Source organism: Rana temporaria, chromosome 5 (assembly GCF_905171775.1).
Source record: "Rana temporaria chromosome 5, aRanTem1.1, whole genome shotgun sequence".
Classification (NCBI taxonomy): Eukaryota; Metazoa; Chordata; class Amphibia; order Anura; family Ranidae; genus Rana; species Rana temporaria.
The window spans coordinates 313,526,137-313,549,408 of record NC_053493.1 but is presented as its reverse complement, the minus strand read 5'-3'; the positions used below and the strand labels follow the sequence as shown (position 1 = coordinate 313,549,408).

Sequence of the window (23,272 nt, the reverse complement as noted above, 5' to 3'; positions counted from 1 at the left end):
TTCTTGTGCATCATCTTTAGAAGAGGCTTCCTTCTGGGATGACAGCCATGCAGACCAATTTGATGCAGTGTGCAGCGTATGGTCTGAGCAATGACAGGCTGACCCCCCCCCCACCCCTTCAACCTCTGCAGCAATGCTGGCAGCACTCATATTACCACTTATGGGTGTACTCACTTTTGTTGCCATCGGTTTAAACATTAATGGCTGAGTGTTGTGTTATTTTGGGGGGGGGGGGGGGGAGCAAATTTACACTGTTATACAAGCTGTACACTCACTACTTTACATTGTAGCAAAGTGTAATTTCTTCAGTGTTGTCACATGAAAAGATATAATAAAATACTTTTGTGAGATACTGTATGTAAAGCACTGCGTAAATTGACGGCGCTCTACAAGTACTTGTAATAAATAAACCTGTAAAAATCTGTATCAGATGATGTAATGCAGTGGTATTTCCGATACAGTATCTCACAAAAGTGAGTATACCCCTCACATTTTTGTAAAATATTTTATTATATCTTTTACAAAAGATTTTATTAATATTCAATCCAACATATATGCTCAACAATTAGATGGTTACAATGCATATTGAGCAAAACAGATCATAAAATATAAAAGAAGACTACTGAAATCCTACAAGTTCCACGGAAGGCTTCACGTATGAGCAATGAGTCAAACGTCATAATCTGGAATGACTTGGAACTCAGAGAAATGTTGCAAAAAAATAACGAAAATGTTCAAACATAGAATCAAATGCAGCTGAACACATGACCTTATGTTCAATAAATTTGCACATAGAGGAGGGTGCAATACAAAGATGCAATGCTGTTAGGAACTGAACCATCCCTACCAGGGGAAATGCCTTTTTCCTGATACATGTAGAAGGGAAGCATGGGAAAAAAACTAAAGAGAGAAAAAGATAGGAAGAGAGAAGAAAGAAAGACAAGGAGAGAATAGAAGAGGGGGCCTTCGCCAGGAATGTATTAAATCGCGAGGAGCGAGGGATCGAATCTGGAAGGTTGATTGTATGCAACCTACGATTGCCAAACCCAAAGGAATTTATCATGTGTGTCTGACAGAATAGCTGTCAACTTCATTTACCATAATATCATTCATGTGTTTTTTTTACCACCTCAAAACCAAGTACAGGAGTTTTCCAGGCCCTTGCTATAGTTAATTTAGTTTCAGCAAAAAGATGCTGAGCAAGTTGACGCTCCGGCTGAAGCAATTACTCAATTGGTTTGCAAAGGAGAGCTTCATAGGGGTCTCTTTTGAGATTGGTACAAAAAAAATTTCAGGGAAGAGTGTAGACACTGACCCATAACCTGCATACCTTTGGACAAGACCACCAAATATGTGCCATAGTGCCCTCCTGCGAACATCTCCGGAAAGCAAAAAACGGGCCAGCCTGGCTGGCGTATAATACCATCTGTAAAGTATTTTGTAGGCATTATCAAGTATAAGATTTTTTTTGGAACACTTAGATAATTGTCATAGCCATGATCTGCCAGTCCTCTGGATCCAGCTGTTTCCCCAACTGTTTCTCCCACTGAAGATGATAAGTCATCAACTGTGTTTTTTTTAGAGGAGATTATTGAGGAATAAATCAATTACATCAAGCCTGGGGAGTGAGGTCAGGCTCTACAAAAGGCTCTAAAAAAGGGGTCAAGGTGTATGGGGTGGGTCCGGATTTTATAAGCTGTTGAAGAAAATACCTAAGTTGTAGATAACTATAGTGTTCTCACAGGGAAACAACATAGGGTATCAAATGTCAATATCCTGGTAGGGGTGAAAAAGGAGTGAACATCAACAAATCCATTGTCAGTCCACCAGGAAAATGGTCTCGGGTTATCGCAACCCGGTGGAAATAATGGGCAATGAAGAAGGCAAAGTAGAGGGAGATGTGGAGAAATCAGGCCTGCAGAATATTTGACCAAATCCCACAGGCGAAGGGAGTGAGTTAAGCATGGTCCTACCGTGGTAGGATGATAAATAGGGGGGAACCAGGTCATAGGGGAGATAGGTACAGGATACGAATCGACCTTATCAATAGTGGCCCATAACGGCATTTGGTATTTCTTGTGGAGATGGAGGGGCTATACTTGCTGCAGTATAGTATGCTTGTAAATGTGGGACGGAAAGGCCAACATTTATCCTACGAGCATACAGAACCCGTTTACTAATTCTGGGTCAAGTGGATCCCCAAACAAACTTTAAAAGTTTGCATTGATGTATGCGCATAACATGTGAAGGGACTGGGACCAGCAGGACCCAGAAAAAATAAAGCCGTTTCGGAATGTAGGACATGCGAACCGCCACTATCCTACCAAACCAAGATATAGGGAGATGAGACCAAGAAGACAACATAGCCGATAACTTTCAAAACAAAGGAGGATAGTTGGCCTGGTACAATCCAGCATAGGTTGGAGTAAGCCTGATCCTTAAATAAGGCAGAGGGTCAGCCACTGAAAAGGAAAATCATTTTTTAAGGCTGCTCAGCCCAAGGAAGGGAGATTAATTGACATAGCTTTAGATTTAGTAGGGTTAACCTGAAGCAGCACAGTGGTGTAGTGGTTAGCACTTTCAACTAGCAGCAAAAAGGGTCGATGGTTCAAATCCCAAGAAACTTTGAAAAACTTAGAGAAACTTTGTGATAAATACAAAAATATGTAAATATGGTGGATACTTGTAACTGGTCTACGCCTTACGCAGGGTCCCCCGCTTCTTCAGGGCCATACTTATATTGCAAGTGTGTTACCTACAGAGTTTTCTACTAAATATCACAAATCATCAAAACAACAGAGGAGAGGAATACAGGATCTGTCTCAAGTGTTTTGCCTACCGGTCCATGGTATACAAGCCAGACCTATAAAGGTAGAAGTAAACATAAAAATCCAAGAAGGACAGGATATATATCTGGTGTATAACATTACCGAACTATGTAAATCCCAATATCTATTTAAGACAGATCCTTCCTTCCTCTGAGCGGCTCTGCAACTTATGCATGAATTTGCAAATATGTGCTAGCTAAACCCCTGTTTTTAACACAAACTGTTAGACAGGATAATTTGGTTGGTTGCAGACTGGCTGGTGAGTTGAGATGGGAATTTTCTTTGGTTTTGTTTTGCATGCCCTTCCTTGTGCTCCTTACTGTGAAGGAAAGTTATGGGTGGGGGCAGTGGCCAGTCGTTTAATAGTGTATTAGATTGCTACTGTAAATCTCTAAAATCTATTGATATTTATCTTCATATGATATTCATATTTAATATTATATCAAGCTGAAAATTGTCAGTACTATGGGACAGTAAGGCTTTTCTTCATTGCATGGTAGCGTCATTCTAGCATGTTTCAGGCAGTGGGGCCGACAGAAGTTGCACTGATTAGGACAGTGCCATTGCCAGCAATTGCCACCGATTTGACATGTCAAATCGCACCAATGTGAACAAGGGCTAAAATGTGTTTGGGGTCAGGAAATCAGTAATTCAGCCATTTTTTCTGGAGTTGTGATTTAAAAGCAAACTTGCATACTTGTTTACTGTGACGCTGCGACTTGGGCTCATGGGCATTTGCCAGTCATGACAGCCAAGCACAGAGATTTTCATTCTCAGAGCTGGGAGGAATTTGTAGCTGAAGTGACTAATCTGCACTTGAGCAGCTGATTGTCTTCCAGCAGTAAGATTATAATAATAATGGAGAAGATCTGTCCAAGAGATGGAATTCACATTCCAACCACAGTCAGCAGGGAATATTTAGTTGTATTCGCTCTTTTAATCATTTCTGTACACAAGAAATGCCGTCTTTTTGAATTAACCCTCTGAAAAATAATATGTACTTCTCATTTCTCACAGACTTCATCTGCTAATCTCAAGAACAATGGGCACAGCATACAAATTCTCTGCAGAAATTTTAGAAAGCTTTGAACAGATTTGTTAAAACTTTACCTCCAGTCTATGAGTTCTCACATATATCAGGGTTGGCTGTTGCTTTAAACAAGCTGCAAAAAGGCCTACACAAGCCTTTAGCGATCTTCAAGCAGTGCTGAGAACCTGTTGTAGTCAGCTAATTGCTTAAGTAACAACCAACCATACCAATAAAGCAAGACCACGTGGAAGCAATATGGGAGCTGCCGCTGCCAATTAGATTTTTTTTTAAAGTGAAGGCTCTCTGGCTTCAGTCTGACCCTGACATCACTTCCTATTAAACCACTGACCTGGACATACAGTGCCTTGCGAAAGTATTCGGCCCCCTTGAACTTTGCGACCTTTTGCCACATTTCAGGCTTTAAACATAAAGATATAAAACTGTAATTTTTTTTGAAGAATCAACAACAAGTGGGACACAATCATGAAGTGGAACGAAATTTATTGGATATTTCAAACTTTTTTAAGAAATAAAAAACTGAAAAATTGGGCGTGCAAAATTATTCAGGCCCCTTAAGTTAATACTTTGTAGCGCCACCTTTTGCTGCGATTACAGCTGTAAGTCGCTTGGGGTATGTCTCTATCAGTTTTGCACATCGAAAGACTGAAATCTTTGCCCATTCCTCCTTGCAAAACAGCTCAAGCTCAGTGAGGTTGGATGGAGAGCGTTTGTGAACAGCAGTTTTCAGTTCTTTTCACAGATTCTCGATTGGATTCAGGACTGGATATTGACTTGGCCATTCTAACACCTGGATATGTTTATTTGTGAACCATTCCATTGTAGATTTTGCTTTATGTTTTGGATCATTGTCTTGTTGGAAGACAAATCTCCATCCCAGTCTCAGGCCTTTTGCAGACTCCATCAGGTTTTCTTCCAGAATGGTCCTGTATTTGGCTCCATCCATCTTCCCATCAATTTTAACCATCTTCCCTGTCCCTGCTGAAGAAAAGCAGGCCCAAACCATGATGCTGCCACCGCCATGTTTGACAGTGGGGATGGTGTGTTCAGGGTGATGAGCTGTGTTGCTTTTACACCAAACATAACGTTTTGCAAAAGTTCGATTTTGGTTTCATCTGACCAGAGCACCTTCTTTCACATATTTGGTGTGTCTTCCAGGTGGCTTGTGGCAAACTTTAAACGACACTTTTTATGGATATGTTTAAGAAATGGCTTTCTTCTTGCCACTCTTCCATAAAGGTCAGATTTGTGCAGTATACGACTGATTGTTGTCCTATTGACAGAGTCTCCCACCTCAGCTGTAGATCTCTGCAGTTCATCCAGAGTGATCATGGGCCTCTTGGCTGCATCTCTGATCAGTCTTCTCCTTGTATGAGCTGAAAGTTTAGAGGGACGGCCAGGTGTTCGTAGATTTGCAGTGGTCTAATACTCCTTCCATTTCAATATTAATCGCTTGCACAGTGCTCCTTGGGATGTTTAAAGCTTGGGAAATCTTTTTGTATCAAAATCTGGCTTTAAACTTCTCCATAACAGTATCTCGGACCTGCCTGGTGTGTTCCTTGTTCTTCATGATGCTCTCTTCGCTTTAAACGGACCTCTGAGACTATCACAGTGCAGGTGCATTTATACAGAGACTTGATTACACACAGGTGGATTCTATTTATCATCATTAGTCATTTAGGTCAACTTTGGATCATTCAGAGATCCTCACTGAACTTCTGGAGAGAGTTTGCTGCACTGAAATTAAAGGGGCTGAATAATTTTGCACGCCCAATTTTTCAGTTTTTTATTTGTTAAAAAAGTTTGAAATATCCAATAAATTTTTTTCTACTTCATGATTGTGTCCCACTTGTTGTTGATTCTTCAAAAAAAATTACAGTCTTATATCTTTATGTTTGAAGCCTGAAATGTGGCAAAAGGTCGCAAAGTTCAAGGGCACTGAATACTTTCGCAAGGCACTGTATACACTCACCGGCCACTTTATAAGGTACACCTTGCTAGTACCAGGATGAACCCCCATTTGCCTTCAGGTCTGTCTTAATTCTTTGTGTCATAAAGTCAACAAGGTGTTGGAAAAATTCCTCAGAGATTTTGGTCCATATTGAAATGATACCATCATGCAGTTGCTGCACATTCATAATGCCAATCTCCTGCTCCACCACATCACAAAGGTGCTAATGGATTGAGATATGGTGACTGCGGAGGCCATTGAAGTACAGTGAACTCATTGTCATGTTCAAGAAACCAGTTTAAGAGGATTTAAGCTTTGTGACACGGTGAATTATCCTGCTGGAAGTAGTCGTCAGAAGATGGGTACACTGTAGTCTTAAAGGGATGGACATGGTCAGCAACAATATTCAGCTTTTAAACAATGCTCAATTGGTACTAAGGGGCCCAAAGCGTGCCAATAAAATATTCCCCACACTATTACACCACCAGCCTGAACTGTTGATACAAGGCAGGATGGATCCATGCTTTCATGTGGTTTATTCCAAATTCTGACCCTACCATCTAAATGCTGCAGCTAAAATTGAAACTCAACAGACCAGGCAACGTTTTTACAATATTCTATTGTCCAATTTTGGTGAGCTTGTGCGAATTGTAGTGTACCATGTCCTCCTGATATCCTGTAATCTGCCCTACTGACCCCCCGTTCTCTGTCCTGTTGATCCCTATACACTGCTTTTCATACTGCTGACCTCAGTGTACTTCTCTTCATTCTAGTGATTCAGACCTATGCAATCCAATTCCACAGTTCGCACTGCGTTCTGAAAATCGATTTGGGGTTTTTATTAACTTTATATTGACACCCACAGCAGAGAGCACAGGAATTGTGGTGGTTCCAGCATCGCACCAGTGTGGGAGAATTAAGAGTCAGTAACTAAGTTCTATAGCTGCTGACTTGTAAGAAACACATACCAGCCCATGAAATCCAATGTGGTCTTCCATGTTTTTTTCCCCAGGGTTTCTAATCTTCTGTGCCACCATCTTGGAAGTCAGCAGTGATTTTCTGATCACTCATTTTCTGATCACTCACAGCCGACTCCATACTGCCCATGTGTAAAACCTGGACTGCAGGGAGATTGATCCTGTAGCCTCCTGAGATTTATGATGCACATCCAGAGATGCTACGGGATAAGGGGTGGCACTTAAAGGGAAATGCACTAAATTGTATAATACTGTTTTTGGTGGTTGTTCATAAAGCTGTGAAAGTAGTTCATCCAAAGTCATTGGAGCTCCACATTTGCCATAAATTACACTAATTGCCTTGCATATTTGACTACTGCAAGTAAATCTGTTCAATCATTTGTGCTGCATATCTTTGTATGAACAATGATCAATGTAAATGGTTCTTCAACATCCCAACACACTCATATTTTAGGGAGTAACAGTGCAGTAACTTAAAAAGTCAATTTGTATTGAAAGTAATTAGGGAAAGAAAAGAATGATAAGGTTTGATGCCACTGAACCTGCTTTTTCAAAGGAAATTATATAGTCTTGACATTTTGCGTTTATGAGAATACACCTACGTGATCATCTGTAGAGTAGAGGACGTCCATTAACCTCTGGACAAGATCTTCACCCTCTTGTCCATGTTCCTGGCACAGAAGTTCGATTTCCCTTAGCTTTCCAAAGTAGAAATCTCGTTCTTTTTCGACTCCTTCAAGGGTAAGCTTTAATGAATGCACCTAAAGTTAAATTAGATAAAAAATAACACAAATTTAGTTTGCATACAGGGCAAAAAATGATATACACAACATTTTTCAAATGTTTTTTTAGATAGGATAGATCATGATTTAAACAGACTTGGATGTGGACTCGTTTTCTGAGAGATTTCATATTTTTTAAAAGACATACCAATAGACATTAAATGCTCACATTCTAAAAGCTTTTTAGTCTCATAGATATCAATATTCATTAAAGACACACATATATTTCTGTAGGCATCTGGTGGGATCTTTAGTCTCTCTACTAACAAAGTAAATATATCTGATGACTATAGGTAACTATACCCCCTTTTATTTCAAAGGAGCATTACCCAGTCAGGTCCAGGCTTGTTCACTATTTTAAACAGTCTTTTCATGACACCTGCTGAAGTGTGTTCTCGATAAATTCATATACAAAGAATCCACTAGAGGGCAAGTGATACTGCATTTCTGCATGTCTCTCATCAACCAGAGTATTCACAGAATTATATGGAAAGCAGTCAAGGCCTGTTACATCCGTAACAGAAGCCGAGGATAATCTCCCAACTAGAGTCCCAGAAAGCTGGAAATACTCCAGAACTGAAGGTGGGGGAAAATCCAAAATTTTGAGTTGTCATCAAAACAGAAAAAGAAGACAAATTATCCACTTGTTCTGGTGACAACTGTCTATTTGGGCCTTCCCCTCACTTTGGAGACATTTCTTCTAACTTCTGGTTGTATCTACAGAGCAATAACTTTGCTTATATCACAGTGGTTTCAGAGAACATATTAAATTGTAGGGAATAAAACGTACACAATTATTATTTGATTTTCTCTGAGTGCCCCAGATTTGTGCAGTTGTTTCAATTATTTATCAGCTCAATGGAAAATCAGAATGGTGGTTGAACTAACACATTATATATGATCAGTAGATTTGGGCTCTAGATATATAGTTTAGATTTGACCACTGCTGTGTTTTGCTCAACACTGTGCTACTACTTCCCAAGACTAATTTGTGTGGCTGGGACTTTTGCATGTGTATAGGCAGAATAAAGCTACCTTCCAATACAGATTATAGAGACTGCATTACCTGTTCATTAAGATGTACAACTTGTGTTTCCAAATCTTTGTCACTTTTTCCTGAAGAACTTGGAGCTGCTTTTTTTGCAGACGATGGACGAGATGACGTGGAACCTGGTTTTGCAATTGGACTTGATCTTGCAGCTCCTGGAAAACAAAGAAATTATACTATAATAAATTGCATAAAATAATTGACAGTAATACAATTTTGCATAATAACTAGCATGTAAAGTATAAACACATGATATTTTTATAGACTGATTACATATATGTAATCAATGAATATGCTGAGCTGATTTTTGGGTTATGCCAATTACAGATATATTTATATACACACACACACACTGAAGACCAAAATTAAAGAACAATTTATAAATAAATAATGTAACCTTCATTGCTCAACATTTGATGGAATTTATGTTGTGGCTATACTATACTAAAAGAACAGTGTTTTTTAAAATAAGCAAGGCATTTCAATAAAAAAATGTTATTTTGTAGAAAACACAATGATCAAAATTAGAGAACAGCAATGACTGTAGCAAGGAGAAAGATTACAACAAACATTTCTGAAGGTTACAACAATCAACAATTAGTAGGAAGTATACAGGCCCTTGCTTTGAATGACTTTGGCATACCTGCAGCCACAGGACATCACTAGTCTCTCACACTGCTCTGGTGTGATTTTGTTCCACTCTTCCACTGTTCGGTGACTGTAGTGGGTTTATTGGCCATAACTTTGTCAGCAAGGATTTTCCAGAGGTTTTCTATTGGGTTTAGATCAGGACTCTGGGCTGGCCATTTCATTATTTTTATGTTTTCAGCTTTAAGGAACCAATTTTGCTGTGCGACAGGGGGTATTGTCATGCATGAAAATTGCTGGGTGATGAACGCAGGGAAGGAACCGCATGTTGTCAAAGAAGGTTCTGATAAACATTTGCATTCACTCTGCCATGTAACTGTATAAGGGCATCTCAGCCACTGGACACGTTATATCCCAAGCCCACAGCGACAACCACATTTTCAATGAGTTTGTGCTTCTTTCATTGGAACACATACTTACAGATAATGGGGCAGATTCACGTACATCGGCGCATATTTGCGTCGGGCGTAGCGTATCTAAGATACACTACGCCGCCGTAACTTACTTTTTTTTTTCGGAATCCTCAGCAGCAGCTTTAACTATACGCCGGAAAAAGCCGAACGCAAACGACGTAAAAAAATGCGCCGGGCCGACGTACGTTCGTGGATTGCCGTAACTAGCTAATTTGCATACTCAACGTGGATTTCGACGGGAACCCCACCTAGCGGCCGCTGAAAAATTGCAGCTTAGATCCGACGGCTTACTAAGACGTACGCCTGTCGGATCGATCCCAGATGCCGCCGTATCTTGTTTTGTGGATACAAAACAAAGATACGACGCGGGAAATTTAAAATTACGCCGGCGTATCAGTAGATACGCCGGCATAATCCTTTTGTGGATCTGCCCCTATGTGTACATGGACTTGACGCATGGTGAAAAGTAGCCTCACATTTTAGACAGATATCACCCCACTGCCCACTGATCTATGTGAATACTCAGGTATTGTAATGAAAAAACGATTAGACTGTATTGCCAAATATAAACACACATTTAATTCAAATATTTGTTTGCACACCTCTAGCCTCAATTTTGAAATGAGAAGAGGGACACCAGATATACCTTTGCCATCAGGGGTGGCCCATCTATTAAGGAGCACCCCCCTGTCCATCACCGACTCACCTACCCATGCGTCTGGCCCCTTTCAGGACACCGGTGCATGGATTCCAATGCAGGGAAGCAGTTTTTTTGAAGCACTGATTAGAGGCTCCAATAGGCTTCAATATAGGGTGGGCTCGGGTAGCAGAGAGTACGTTCCGATATATATATATATATATATATATATATATATATATATATATATATATATATTTGCACCGCCGGTCACTCGATTGGCTGAAAGGACAGGCGATCCTATTGGACGCCTAGGAGGAGGAGGGGAGGAGCTATAAGCCACCATAGAGGAGAGGACTCAGAGCCGAGCTGTTATACCATGCTACCTGACACCCACCATGATGGGCTAAGTGCAAAGAGTGGGGGGGGGTGCTGCCACTCGGAGGGGGGGTGGTTGTTTGATCAGAAAAAAAGCAAGGCAGACACACGTCCAGTTTATTCTACTTGTCAAACAGACATTACACGTCAACCCTCATAAGCGAGGAGTAGTCAGAATGAGGAAAAATCATCAATAATTTGTTGTCATTGGTTTGTGTAAGTTGTTCTTTGCCTTACTAAATGAAGACTCAAGAATACAATCTGAACTTAGGGAACTCTTTTTGGAACATACATTTTCATTACTACCCACTGTGCTAAGCAATGTGTCTTCATGTTACTAGCTATTTACTCTATTTTGATGTCAAGTAACATTACACTTAAAAGATTAAAACTGAAATATGTTTTGTAGTTTTGCTCAAAGCTTTCTGAGGCTCAAGGGAAAGCTTGACCTTAAAAGAAACATCTTTGTGGAAATCTCCTGGGTCCAGAGAGAAAAAAAAAGCTATGCATATAGGACTGCAACCAGAGAGCTTATACAGTAAGATTTAATGAGATTTTTGTTTACAATAGTGAATTGGATTAAATAATTTTCTAACTGGATGTTTTGTTCTTTAAAGATTTTATAAACATTACTTGAACGAAGTGCACTATATTACTTGTGGTTGTTTACATCCCAATGTGAAAGCAAATTTATTGATGAACACATTTTTTTTTGCAAAATAGAATAATTTTCTTGTATGATTAGGTTATCTGGTTGACAGAAAAGCAAACGGTTTTACAATAAACACTTATATTGAACACTATAGCTAGCTATATACTAATTGGATTTTACCTGTTTCAGCAGAGACCGGCCTGATTCCGATTCGATCTATGGCTGTCCTTGCTCAACATAAGTCGATTGTTTGACTGATTCATGTCAACAGGACATGTCAGAAAACATTTCTGGATCAGCATCTGCAGCCAATCCCAACAGGACATGTCAGAAAACATTTCTGGGTCAGCATCTGCATTTGTGTGGATGGAGAAATCTTATATATTTTTTGTTTTATTTTCAATAACTTTTTTTGAAATATTACAAAGTACAAGTTATAGCAATAAGGACATAGCTGCCAAGTATACAAGGCCATTGAAAAACATGGTTGCAAATTTGTAAGTAGACAAAACAGGGAGTCTGATGTCTAAATGGCTGTTGAAAACTAGGATGTTGCCGAGCAGCAAACAAATAATTGTTCAGAAGAACTTTAGATCTGGGTGGATAGCATGGTTTGTATTAAAACAGGGACAAGAAAAGAGATGAAGACATCTCTGTGACAAGGAAGTGAAAAGAGAGATTAGAGTAGCGTAGGAAAGAAAGAAGGTAGGAAAGGGGAGCATGGAGAAGGGGGGACGTCAAGGATACCCAAGACCAGGGCCCCAAAGCTTAACTCCTGTAAGAAGGTGTAACTTGCTATAGGTAGTAAAGGATGAACATATTCTAACCACGGGATCCATATTTTAAGGAAATTATTTTGTATGTTCAATAAGATACTAATGAGATTCTCATTGATAAAGAAAGTGTCAATCTATTGACAAACCTACGCAATTGACAAACTATTGACAAAACTACACAAAATACGCAAACTGCTTTTTTTCCAGGCCTTTTGCTTTGCCGCCAACAATAAGTCATCAGCCTAAATTGGGACTTAGTAAGGTCTTGGTTGGGGTTTAAGGTGCAGTAGAACATAACAGGGTCTCTATGGTAGGGTGTGTAGGAATTTGAGAACCTATTGTTTTTTCCCTCGCCACCATGACCCTCATTCCAACCTTCTCTCTCCTACCACCCAATCAACCACCTATTTATTATTTTCTCCCACTCTATTAAATATTAAAAAAAGATGCACCCATATGGACTTATTATACTTATGGCCACCCTACTTCCCAGGCCTGGTATATCATTTGACAGAATATATACATGGATTTTTGAGTACATATTCACCATTTATATCTCTTGAATTTTTTTATATGTGCTCTGTGGACTGGATAATTTTTTTCATTGGAATGTCCTTTCGGTTGTGCTGACCTAAGGCCTCGTACACACGACCGAGTTTCTCAGCAAAAACCAGCAAGAAACTTGCTGTTTTTTTTTTTTGCCGAGGAAACCGGTTGTGTGTACACTTTTCGACAAGGAAACTGTTGAGGATCTAATAGAGCCAAAAAGAGAGCATGTCTTCTTTTTCCTCGACGGGAATGGGGAAATTTGGCTCACCGAGATCCTCGACAGCCTAACAAGGAACTCGACGAGCAAAACGATGTGTTTCGCCCGTCGAGTTTCTCAGTCGTGTGTACGAGGCTTAATACATTTGATTTGAAAGAATTGCCCATATTAAATAAGGAAATGCAAAGCGCAATAATGCAGTAACTCACAGCAACCAGACTTTATCTTTCACTAAAACAGTGAAAACAAACTGCTTGCTGATTGCTGGGGTTACTGAACTCTGCTCTGTGTATTATTAAATATGATCATTATATCGGAAGACTAGCATAATGACAGATATCCTTTTAAAAGGGTTAAGAGGTACATATGTAGCTAATACACATTCCTCATATTCGGATTGTACATCATTCTCACAGAAGGGTAAAAGAAACCAAAACATGCAGGGCTTTTTGCCAAACGTATTTTTCCCTTTCAAGTAGTAGGTGCTTATTTTTAGCAGTGGCTTAATCTAGTGGCATTTTCCAGACACTACATGAGTCACCCGGCTCCCACACTGTACCTTTGGGAAGAGAGAACACTACCATCTTCAGAAAATATCATTTTCTAAACGCACAGCAATACATGATTTTGTTCTATAATTATCCCCTTTATATACACTTGTGACTTCACAGTAAATGTCACATAATCAACCTAAACGGATCATGCAGGTAATAAATGTACTGTAAGAGGCCAAATGCAAATATTTAACCCTAAATAACCTCAAAATCATATTTACATAAGGTTACAAGTGAACACGCTATAGTTACTTATATTTTGGAATAAATGGCTTATAAATATATTTTGATCTTTCTCTGAAGCCTTGTACACGCGCTCGGTTTTCTCGGCAAGAACCAGCAAGAAAACCGCTGGCAGAACTTTCTTGCCGAGTAAACCGTGCGTGTGTACGAGGCTTTCAGGTTTCTCGTCTGGAAATCTTCCCAGAATCTCGACGAGAAAAATAGAGATCCTGCGCTCTATTTTCTCGTCGAGATTCTTGTCGGCCTGTTTCCCGACGAGAAACCCGAGCGTCTGTATACTTACCTTTCGCCGTGGAAACCCGCGCATGCTCAAAATTACTTTGACGCATGTGCGGTAGCTTTCACGGCATAGGTAGGGTGAAGCAAGATGGCGGCGATGGCACCGAATGTGATGAGCGAATGCTCGTCGTACGCGTTGATGTCACCATGTTCTTGCCTTTCAAAAGAACCGCGGTTCTTTTGAAAGGAGTGTGTGTACACTCGGGTGGCTAGAGATTCTTGCCAAGAATCTCGTCAGGAAAAACGACAGTTTTTTCCTGACGAGATTCTGGCCCGTGTGTACGGGGCTTAAGTCTAGCTAATAAATTAATAGATAAAAAAACACCACATACACACACTAATTTTTACAGTTATAAATCTACTGAATAAGTCATGGGTGCTCAACCTGTGGCCCTCCAGCTGTTGCAGAACTAAAAGTCCCATCGTGCCTCTACCTGTGGGAGTCATGCTTATAACTGTCAGAGGCTTGCAATGCCTCATGGGACTTGTAGCTCTGCAACAGTTGGAGGGCCACGGGTTGATCACCCATGGATTAGGTAAACAATTAAAGTGCAGGTCCATCACAAATGGTTTTCATCGTTTTGGATACTATGGGAAAAAGGTTAGATTCTTTGGGCCAGATTCTCGTACATCTGCGTATCTTCGCGCGGGCGTAACATATCTGATTTACGTTACGCCTCTGCAACTTAGCAGGGAAAGTGCTCTATTCTCAAAGCACTTGCTCCGTAAGTTGCGGCGGCGTAGCGTAAATCGGCCAGCCTAAGCCCGCCAAATTAAAATTTGGAACAGGGGGGCGTGTTTTATGTAAATGTTGTGTGACCCGACGTGATTGACGTTTTTCCCGAACGGCGCATTCGCCGTCCGTAGAATTTCCCAGTGTGCATTGCTCCAAAGTATGCCGCAAGGACGTCATTGGTTTAGATGTGAACGTAAATGACGTCCAGCCCCATTCACGGACGACTTACGCAAACGACGTAACTTTTTCAAATTTCGACGCGGGAATGACGGCCATACTTAACATTGGTACGCCGCACTTACGCCACCATATAGCAGGGGTAACTATACGCCGGGAAACGCCTAACGTAAACGGCGTAAATGTACTGCGTCGGCCGGGCGTACGTTTGGGAATTCGCGTATCTAGCTAATTTGCATACTCAACGCAGAATTCGACGGAAGCGCCACCTAGCGGTCAGCATAAATATGCATTTACGATACAACGGTGTAACACAGTTACGCCAGTCGGATCTACGGGAAATCTATGCGTAACTGATTCTAAGAATCAGGCGCATAGGTACGACCGTGCAACGCAGAGATGCGACGGCGTATCTGGAGATACGCCGTCGTATCTCCACTGAGAATCCGGGCCTTTGTTTTTACTGCTATACAGGGCTATAGAAAATACCCCTCATTTTCTGTCCTGCTACAACATTTTGCCCAGCAGGAAGAGGGGAGACCTCTGTAGGGACAATACAGCCTTAAATAAAAATAATTTTCTTTAGAAGAACCCCAGTCAGATATTTATTTCTAATAACAGAATGTCTCCTGTGCATAAGTGTGATAGCCTGGTACACATGTAAAGGATGACACCATGTTGCTGGGAAATGCTTTAAGCCTTGCTGCCCTCTAGGACTGGGTATGTTCTGAAGTCACTACAAAAAACAAACAAAAGAGGGTGCACCAGCCTAGTGCATTATCCCACAGCATTTATTTAAAGGGTAACTCCACTTTCGTGCGGAAAAAAATTGCAAATAAAGAAAAATAATATAGCGCCTATGATTGTGACACTAATCATTTTGTAATTGAATGTTATTAACCACTAGACGAGCAGCCACCGCAGTTATACAGCGGCAGGTTGGCTCGCCTGGGCAAATCACCGTAGGTATACGTTGATCGCTTGAAGACCACTAGGGGGCGTGTGCAGCAATATGTCTCCTCCTTCAGGCAGTCCCATCCCCCCACAGTTAGAATCACTATCTAGGACACACATTAACCCCTTGATCGCCCCCTAGTGTTAACCCCTTCCCTGCCAGTGAAACAGTACAGTAATCAGTGGATATTTTTAGCTCTGATCGCTCTATAAATGTCAGAGGTCCCAAAAATGTGTTAAAAGTGTCCGATCCACCGCAATGTCGCAGTCCCCCCATGGGAAATCGTTTTGTCATCCAGCCCCGCATTCACCTCATCTAGGTCACGGGCACATAGTGCTCCTATGGGCGATCGATGGCGACTTCCATCGCCTCCTCCTCTGCTGCACGGCGGCTTCCGCCGTGCGTCGCCTATCTCCTCCTCCTCCTAGGCGTCCAATAGGATCGCCTGTCCTTTCAGCCAATCCACTGAAGGGTCTCCTATGTATCCTATGCATTAAGGTGGAAAAACATCTGTCATTTACCGGCCCCCCCCAGACCCTCTGTTTTTTTACCTGAGCCCTGGAAAGTCCTGCGTCGCGAATGCGCTCTTCCTTTGCTCGGTTTTCTCGGCTCTTTAATGGATAGATTAATAGCAGCGCAGCCATTAGCTTGTGCCGCTGTCAATCAACTCCAATGATGCAGGCGCCGGCTATGGACGCCGTACACAGGGCTCAGGAGTGCGCCCGCAAGGTAACCCCCTTGGGAGAGCGCTTCCCAGAGGGGTTATCAGAAGCGGGGAGGAGCCGAGACAGCCGCTGTGGGACCCCAGAAAACGCTGTTTTGGGCCACAAGCTGCACAGTGGAGGTAAGTATGACATGTTTGTTATTTTTTAATACTCAAACCTTTACCACCCCTTTAAATAGTATTGTGGGTGCCAAAGCAGGAAAACAGCATGCACGTTGACAACAGTGTATCAACTACATACAGAGACACCTCATAACTGATCAAACCTTCGTACTTGATAAAATGCCTTATATCATGTTTAGGCCATTAAGCTCAATATCTTGATAGAATTCACTCTACCATAAATATATAGATCTGTAACAGACCCAAGCTAGTGACAGTCTGTCTATGGCCTTTATGACAGATAAGGCTGTAAAAGCAAAGATCTAAAGCCTTATGAGAAGAAAATGGTGCGTGTAATTGTAACTGGAGTCTGACATGCTAACGATATTAATGATTCAGGAATCACAGATGTTAATTCAATTCTATTAAACAGTGAACGACAGAATTGCTATGGTAACAGTTTTCTTTCAAGTCTTTGAGTCAAATTAACCCAATTTAAAGGAGTGCATAGTAAATGCACTGTAGATAGGGTTAGAAATCTTCTACATCAATTCTCTGTTTTGCCAAAAATATTCATTTACCTTTCTGTTATCAATGACTACAATAAATGTGGATTATACTATAATTTTAATGTCCATACATACATAATGGCATTTGCCTACTGCAAATTCAAGTTAAAAACACAAGTATGAGTGAGTATCAGTACATTTGGTAACCGATGCCATTCAATATAGAAAACATATATCTTCTTGTTTTATTCTTTTCTTTTTATTCTTGTCTTATTTACTGCAGTAGGCCAAGAGGCACGTATATGATTACATACTTAGGACTACAATTTCTTAGTTGAAAGAGTGTCATAGTCACTCTTCCTAAAGAGGAACACTTCCATACAGAGGACTTCTGCCTGTACATAAACCATAACTATGAACTTCTATTTGGTCTCTTTTGGTATTTTACTGTTAAAACCACTGGGTTATATCTGCTAGATAGGTGCAAGAAAATCTTATGAGCTAATAACGTCCTGTGCTCTACGTCTGTTCTGACTATTATCTGCTATATTGTTCTTAGCTATCCCTTCTATGTTATGATGAAGAGGAGAGGTGTTGAGACCAGTAATGTGGTCTTGTTTCTGTTGTCCTGATACAGTAGGGTGAGTAAGCATGGTTATCCTAGGACTCAAAGTATGTTACTGTTAAAATCACCAGGTGAAAAAAAAAGAACAAACTTAAAAAAAGGAAACAAATTTAGCCACCACATCTCAGGGCTGGTAGGATGCAATATAGTACATTTTTGTTTTTGGGTTTAGATACGCTTTAAAAAATAACTAAAAAATAAAAACTCCTAATGATTTAGCTGAATTCAAGGCAGAGGGCAGTAGTGACTTTGAGTCACTAAGATTCTCTCATCTTGGAAAAAAAATAGACAAAATACCAATGAAAGCAGCTAACATAAGTGAGTCCCACCATAAGGTATTGCCCAGTATATAGGTATTGGATAAATTCATGTATCTAAAAGAAATACTGTTTACATTTAATTATTTAAAGCTTAAGTTTAGGTATGGCGTTTTTTACAAAGTTGGACTGATATACGTATGTATGTGCCATGCCTGTGGGATCCCTGAGGAAGTTGAAAATCAACTCCACTAGCTTCCGGGTCCTGTGCTGAGCAGCTGCCCTGCTACATTGATAACACAGGAGTACGCTTGCTTGGTACAAGTGCCATTCATGGAACACTTTGCATCTTCTCAATGAATGCAAATCATTTTCCAACTGGATGAGGTTGAGAGGCAGTGCGGTCACATCACGATCTCCACCTCGACCAAACAGAGAACACCTTGCATTCATTGACAAAATGCAAAGTGTTCTCTGAACAGCGTCCACGTGGAGGAAGCAACCTACCTCCTGTGTTCAGTAAGCAGCAGGGCAGCCACTTTGCATGGAACCCAGAAGCTAGTGACAATCACTATAGTAGTGGTGCCTACTACAGCAATTCCCAGCTTCCATGGGTATCCCACAGATATTGCACATAAATATTTACATCAGTCCAAGCTGGACCAATGCAACTATGAAAAAATTGCTATTACTAAACTATAGCTTTAAAGGGGTTGTAAAGGATTTTTTTCCCCATAAATAGCTTCATTTACCTTAGTGCAGTCCTCCTTCACTTACCTCATCCTTCAATTTTGCTTTTAAATGTCCTTATTCCTTCTGAGAAATCCTCACTTCCTGTTCTTCTGTCTGTAACTCACCACCGTAATGCGAGGCTTTATTCCTGGTGTGGAGAAAGCCTCTTGAAGGGGGAGGGAGCGAGCAGGAGTGTCAGGACGTCCACTAACACACATCTCCCTTCTCTATCTGCAAAGTAGAGAGTGTCCTGACTTGCCTGCTCGCCCCCTCCCCCCTCAAGAGGCTTTCTCCACACCAGGAAGAAAGCCTCACATCACGGCAGTGAGTTACAGACAGAAGAACAGGAAGTGAGCATTTCTCAGAAGAAATAAGGACATTTAAAAGCAAAATTGAAGGATGAGGTAAGTGAAGGAGGACTGCACTAAGGTAAAGGAAGCCATTTAGAGAGAAAAATTGCTTTACAACCCCTTTAACCACTTGCTGACCACACTATAGCTGAAAGACAGCTACAGCGCAGTCGTCCAGTAATGGGAGGGACTTCCTCTCAGAACCTCACCCCCCCCCCACATGCACCTGGGGTGAGCTCACACAGCTGATATCAGATCAAGGTTAAGTGCAAATCACAGCAGCCTTTACTATGTGATCAGATGTGTCCAATCTCAGGTGATCCCATGTAACCAAATCCCCATGATTAAGCTCTGGGGGCAGAGCAAAACACATTTGGGGTGTGGCCTGGTTGGAGTGCAGGCTGAGGTTGTCACTCTAATCATCATAGGACTACATGGATGTGCGGTATTAGGGATTACCTCTTTATCATGTAAACAAATGCTGGTTTCTTTAGCGATGTCTCTGTGTGAGGATAGGAAAGCTGATGATTGGGTATCCTGTGGGAGCACACATTTACACTGATAATCAGGGCACTCATCTCCGGGGGGGGGGGGTGATAGTGCCCAGTAGGCAAGGGGTTAAAGTACATCTAAACCATATATGGATGACATTAAGTCATTTATAAATGTTTGCAGCACATTCTGTTTCTGCATAACAGGAAGCTTCTGAACAAGGACCTTCAGGTGGCACCATCAAATATTATTTTAATGAAATCTGCGTGTCTGAAAAAACTGAAAACAATGTCTGAATTGAACAAAACTGACATTAACGTGTTACGCGAATATGAGATTTTTTTTTTTTTAATTACTCATTTTCTTTATTTTCCAAATTACATCACATACAAAGAACAAATAACAATAACAAAACAAAACAAAACAAAACAGGAAAAAAAAAAAAAAAAAGGATATCTCCGTACATATTCAAATAAAAATACTTTCCTACATTACCTTATCCCCCCCATGGGCACCATCGGCCTCCCCCTCCCTCTCCACCAATCCCCCGTCCCACTCCCCACCTACAAGAGGCGGGAGGGACGCCAGGGAGAGAGAGAGAGAGGAGGAGGAGAAAGGAGAGACGAGACCCCCCCCTCCCACGTGACCCCCTAAACCCCATCACCTTATGACCTCCCTACGGCACAAAAAGGAGGAGCTCAATACCACCCTAATAATAAAAAAAAAAAAAAAAAAAAAAGGGCAAAAGGGATTTTGTGCAGGGCTTAATAGTCCTTAATTTCGTGACTTTAGTGAGAAAAAAAAAATAAAAAAAATAAAAAAAATAAAAAAAATAAGTTGTTTTCTTTGTTTCGTGCCTCTTTAACTCCCCATCACCTTATCTCCCCCCCCCTACCATGCGAAGGGGAGAAGTTTCATAACCACTTCAAAAAAAAGGAGTGGAAAAAAAATAAATACATAAATAAATAAAAAAATAAAAAAAAATAAAAAAATAAATAAAAAAAAACCAACAGTATTGGGTGTGTTCTTCTCCTTTCCCTTATTAGTGATCTTTCTTTTGTGACTATAACCTTCCTTTAAAACCCCCGTTCCCATTCTTATGACTCCCAAATAAAATTCCTTAAGGGGAGCCTCTATACTTATCCTCCTATGTTGACTTAATTGATTAATTATTTCCTCCTCTTTAGTGATCCAAATTAGTGTTGTGAAAAAGAGGAGGGGGGAAAAAAAAAAAAAAAAAAAGTGAGAATTAGGAGGGGGGGGGGCGCGCCTCCCCCCTCCCACCTCCTCCCCCTCCGGTGCCCGCAGGGTAGGGAGACAGCAAAAAAAGAAAAAAAAAGAGAGAAGAAAAAAAAAAAAGGAAAAAAGATTATTCGCCGTCTCACCGCTCCCCCCCACCCGCCTCCTAGCCTCTCCGCCCCAAGCTAATCCTTCCCTACTTCAGGAGAGTAATATATCCACCCTGCCCATATATCCTTAAATTTGTCCTGTTGGTCCTTGACCATGTATACCCATCTCTCTGCCTCCATTATCCTCTCTACCTCGATTTTCCATTCCACTATATTGGGGACTTTAGGTTGTTTCCAGTATCTAGGTATCAGTGCCTTCGCTGCATTTAATAGGTGTGGTGTAACACTTCTTTTGTAGAACTTCATGGATGCTGGCATTCCATGAAACAGGAAATGCAATGGGGATTGCTCAATAGGTCTTAATGTCAGTTTCTTTATCCACGGGAATATCTCCTCCCAAAATCTCCTGATCCTGGGACACTGCCACCATATATGAAGAAATGACCCTCTTTGATTGCACCCCCTCCAGCAGTTGGCATTCATTAATGGGTAGATCTGAGCCAAACGGGTCGGCGTATGGTACCATCTAGTCAGGAACTTATACGACATCTCCTGTATATATGAACTTATTGAGGACCGGTGTGTTATTTCCATCAACCTATTTGATTGTTCCGCTGTAAATTTAAGGCCCAACTCCCTTTCCCATTCACGCATGTAATATGGGATTGTCTTATCTTGGGCACTCTGGACCATTCTGTGCATCCGAGATAACATATGGCCTGGTTCCAAGCGGTTAACACACCACTCCTCAAAAGTAGTCATGGTATTTACTGATCTAATTTGGTGTTTCCATTTATTAAACAGGTCTGTCAACTGCCGGTATTTCCATTCCCTCATTGATACCTCCCCCTGCTTTTGTACCAACTCCCTTAAGGGAAGCAGTTCCCCAAATGGAGCCACCTCTGAACAATTTCCTCCCCACCCCTCAAAACTACCCTTCTCTTCCCCAGGAGGGAACCATGGAAATCCCTCCAAAGGAGTAATAGGCGATATTGGAGGGGCAAACTTTCCCGACTTATTCATTCTATCCCAGATAGACAGCGTTGTTGTAGTTAGTGGTGACACATATTCCGATAACCCCCTAAATACGGTCGGGATCCAGGGTGCTCCCGCCAGATCCCTTCCTGCCAGTGTTTTCTCCAGGGAAACCCATATTTTACCTTTTGAGTCATGTCTCCAGTTCATAATACGAACCAGGGCCATGGCTCTATAGTAGAGTACCATGTCTGGGAGTCCTACTCCTCCTTCCTTCTTTGATCTTTTCAAAATATCATATGCCAGCCTGGGATGTTTATCCCCCCAGACAAAAGTCCTAAAAGCTTTCTTTATTTGTTTAAAAAATATTTGTGGGAGAGCTATAGGGACGGCATACAGGACATAGATAAGCCTTGGAATTATACTCATTTTAAGGGCGCTTACTCTCCCAAACCAGGTCAGTGTATAACTTCTCCATCTCTGTAAATCTCTTAGTATTGATGAGAGCAGGGGTATATAATTCAACTCATATAAACGTTTAACATCTGGGGCTATATGTGTTCCCAGGTAAAATATAGAGTCTGAACGCCATACAAAGGGGAAGGATCTTTGCAGCTTTTTCTTCATCCCCGCAGGCAGTTGATTCGGCATCAGCATCGATTTCTCTATATTTATTTTAAAGTTGGAAATGCAGCCAAACCTGTCTATCTCTCTCATCAATTCCGTCAGAGACTCTTGAGGTGAGGAAAGATATAGCAACAAGTCATCCGCATATGCGGATATCTTGTGTTCCATCGATCCTATAACTATCCCTTTGATCCCCCTATTCCCTCTAATCATACACAAAAAAGGTTCCAATACCATAGCGAATAGTAATGGGGACAGTGGGCACCCCTGCCTAGTCCCGTTTTTTATTTCAAAATAATCTGATAGTCTCCCGTTGACTTTAACCCTTGCTCTGGGTTCTGCATACAATGCCATCACCCATCCCATCATTCTTTCCCTCAGGCCCATCTCCCTCAGAACTCCGACCATAAATCCCCACCCCACCCTATCAAAGGCCTTTTCAGCGTCCATTGAGATCACAACTGCCGGAGTTTTATTTGGGCCTTTGTGTATCCAGTGTAACACATGGAGGGCTCTTATTGTATTATCTCTGGCCTCTCGGCCTTTCATAAATCCTGTCTGGTCCGGATGGATCAGCTTAACAATGTGATCCTGTAGCCTCAAGGCTAGAATTTTAGATAGGAACTTAACATCGGAGTTCAGGAGGGAGATGGGCCTGTAACTAGCGCAGCATTGCGGATCC

At 41.2% G+C, this 23,272-nt stretch overlaps 1 protein-coding gene across 4 annotated transcripts in view; it reads right to left on the bottom strand.

The window, feature by feature from the left end:
• The window catches only part of MAPRE2 (microtubule associated protein RP/EB family member 2), a 246,302-nt gene that overhangs the window by 5,813 nt on the left and 217,217 nt on the right, over nucleotides 1–23,272 (bottom strand). For all 4 annotated transcript variants that reach the window (XM_040354164.1, XM_040354165.1, XM_040354163.1 and 1 more), the window contains 2 exons: nucleotides 8,653–8,789; nucleotides 7,407–7,565 (listed from right to left, as the gene is read on the bottom strand). In XM_040354164.1, coding sequence (XP_040210098.1) covers nucleotides 7,407–7,565; nucleotides 8,653–8,789 — 296 coding nt within the window. The remainder of the gene's footprint in view (nucleotides 1–7,406; nucleotides 7,566–8,652; nucleotides 8,790–23,272) is intronic.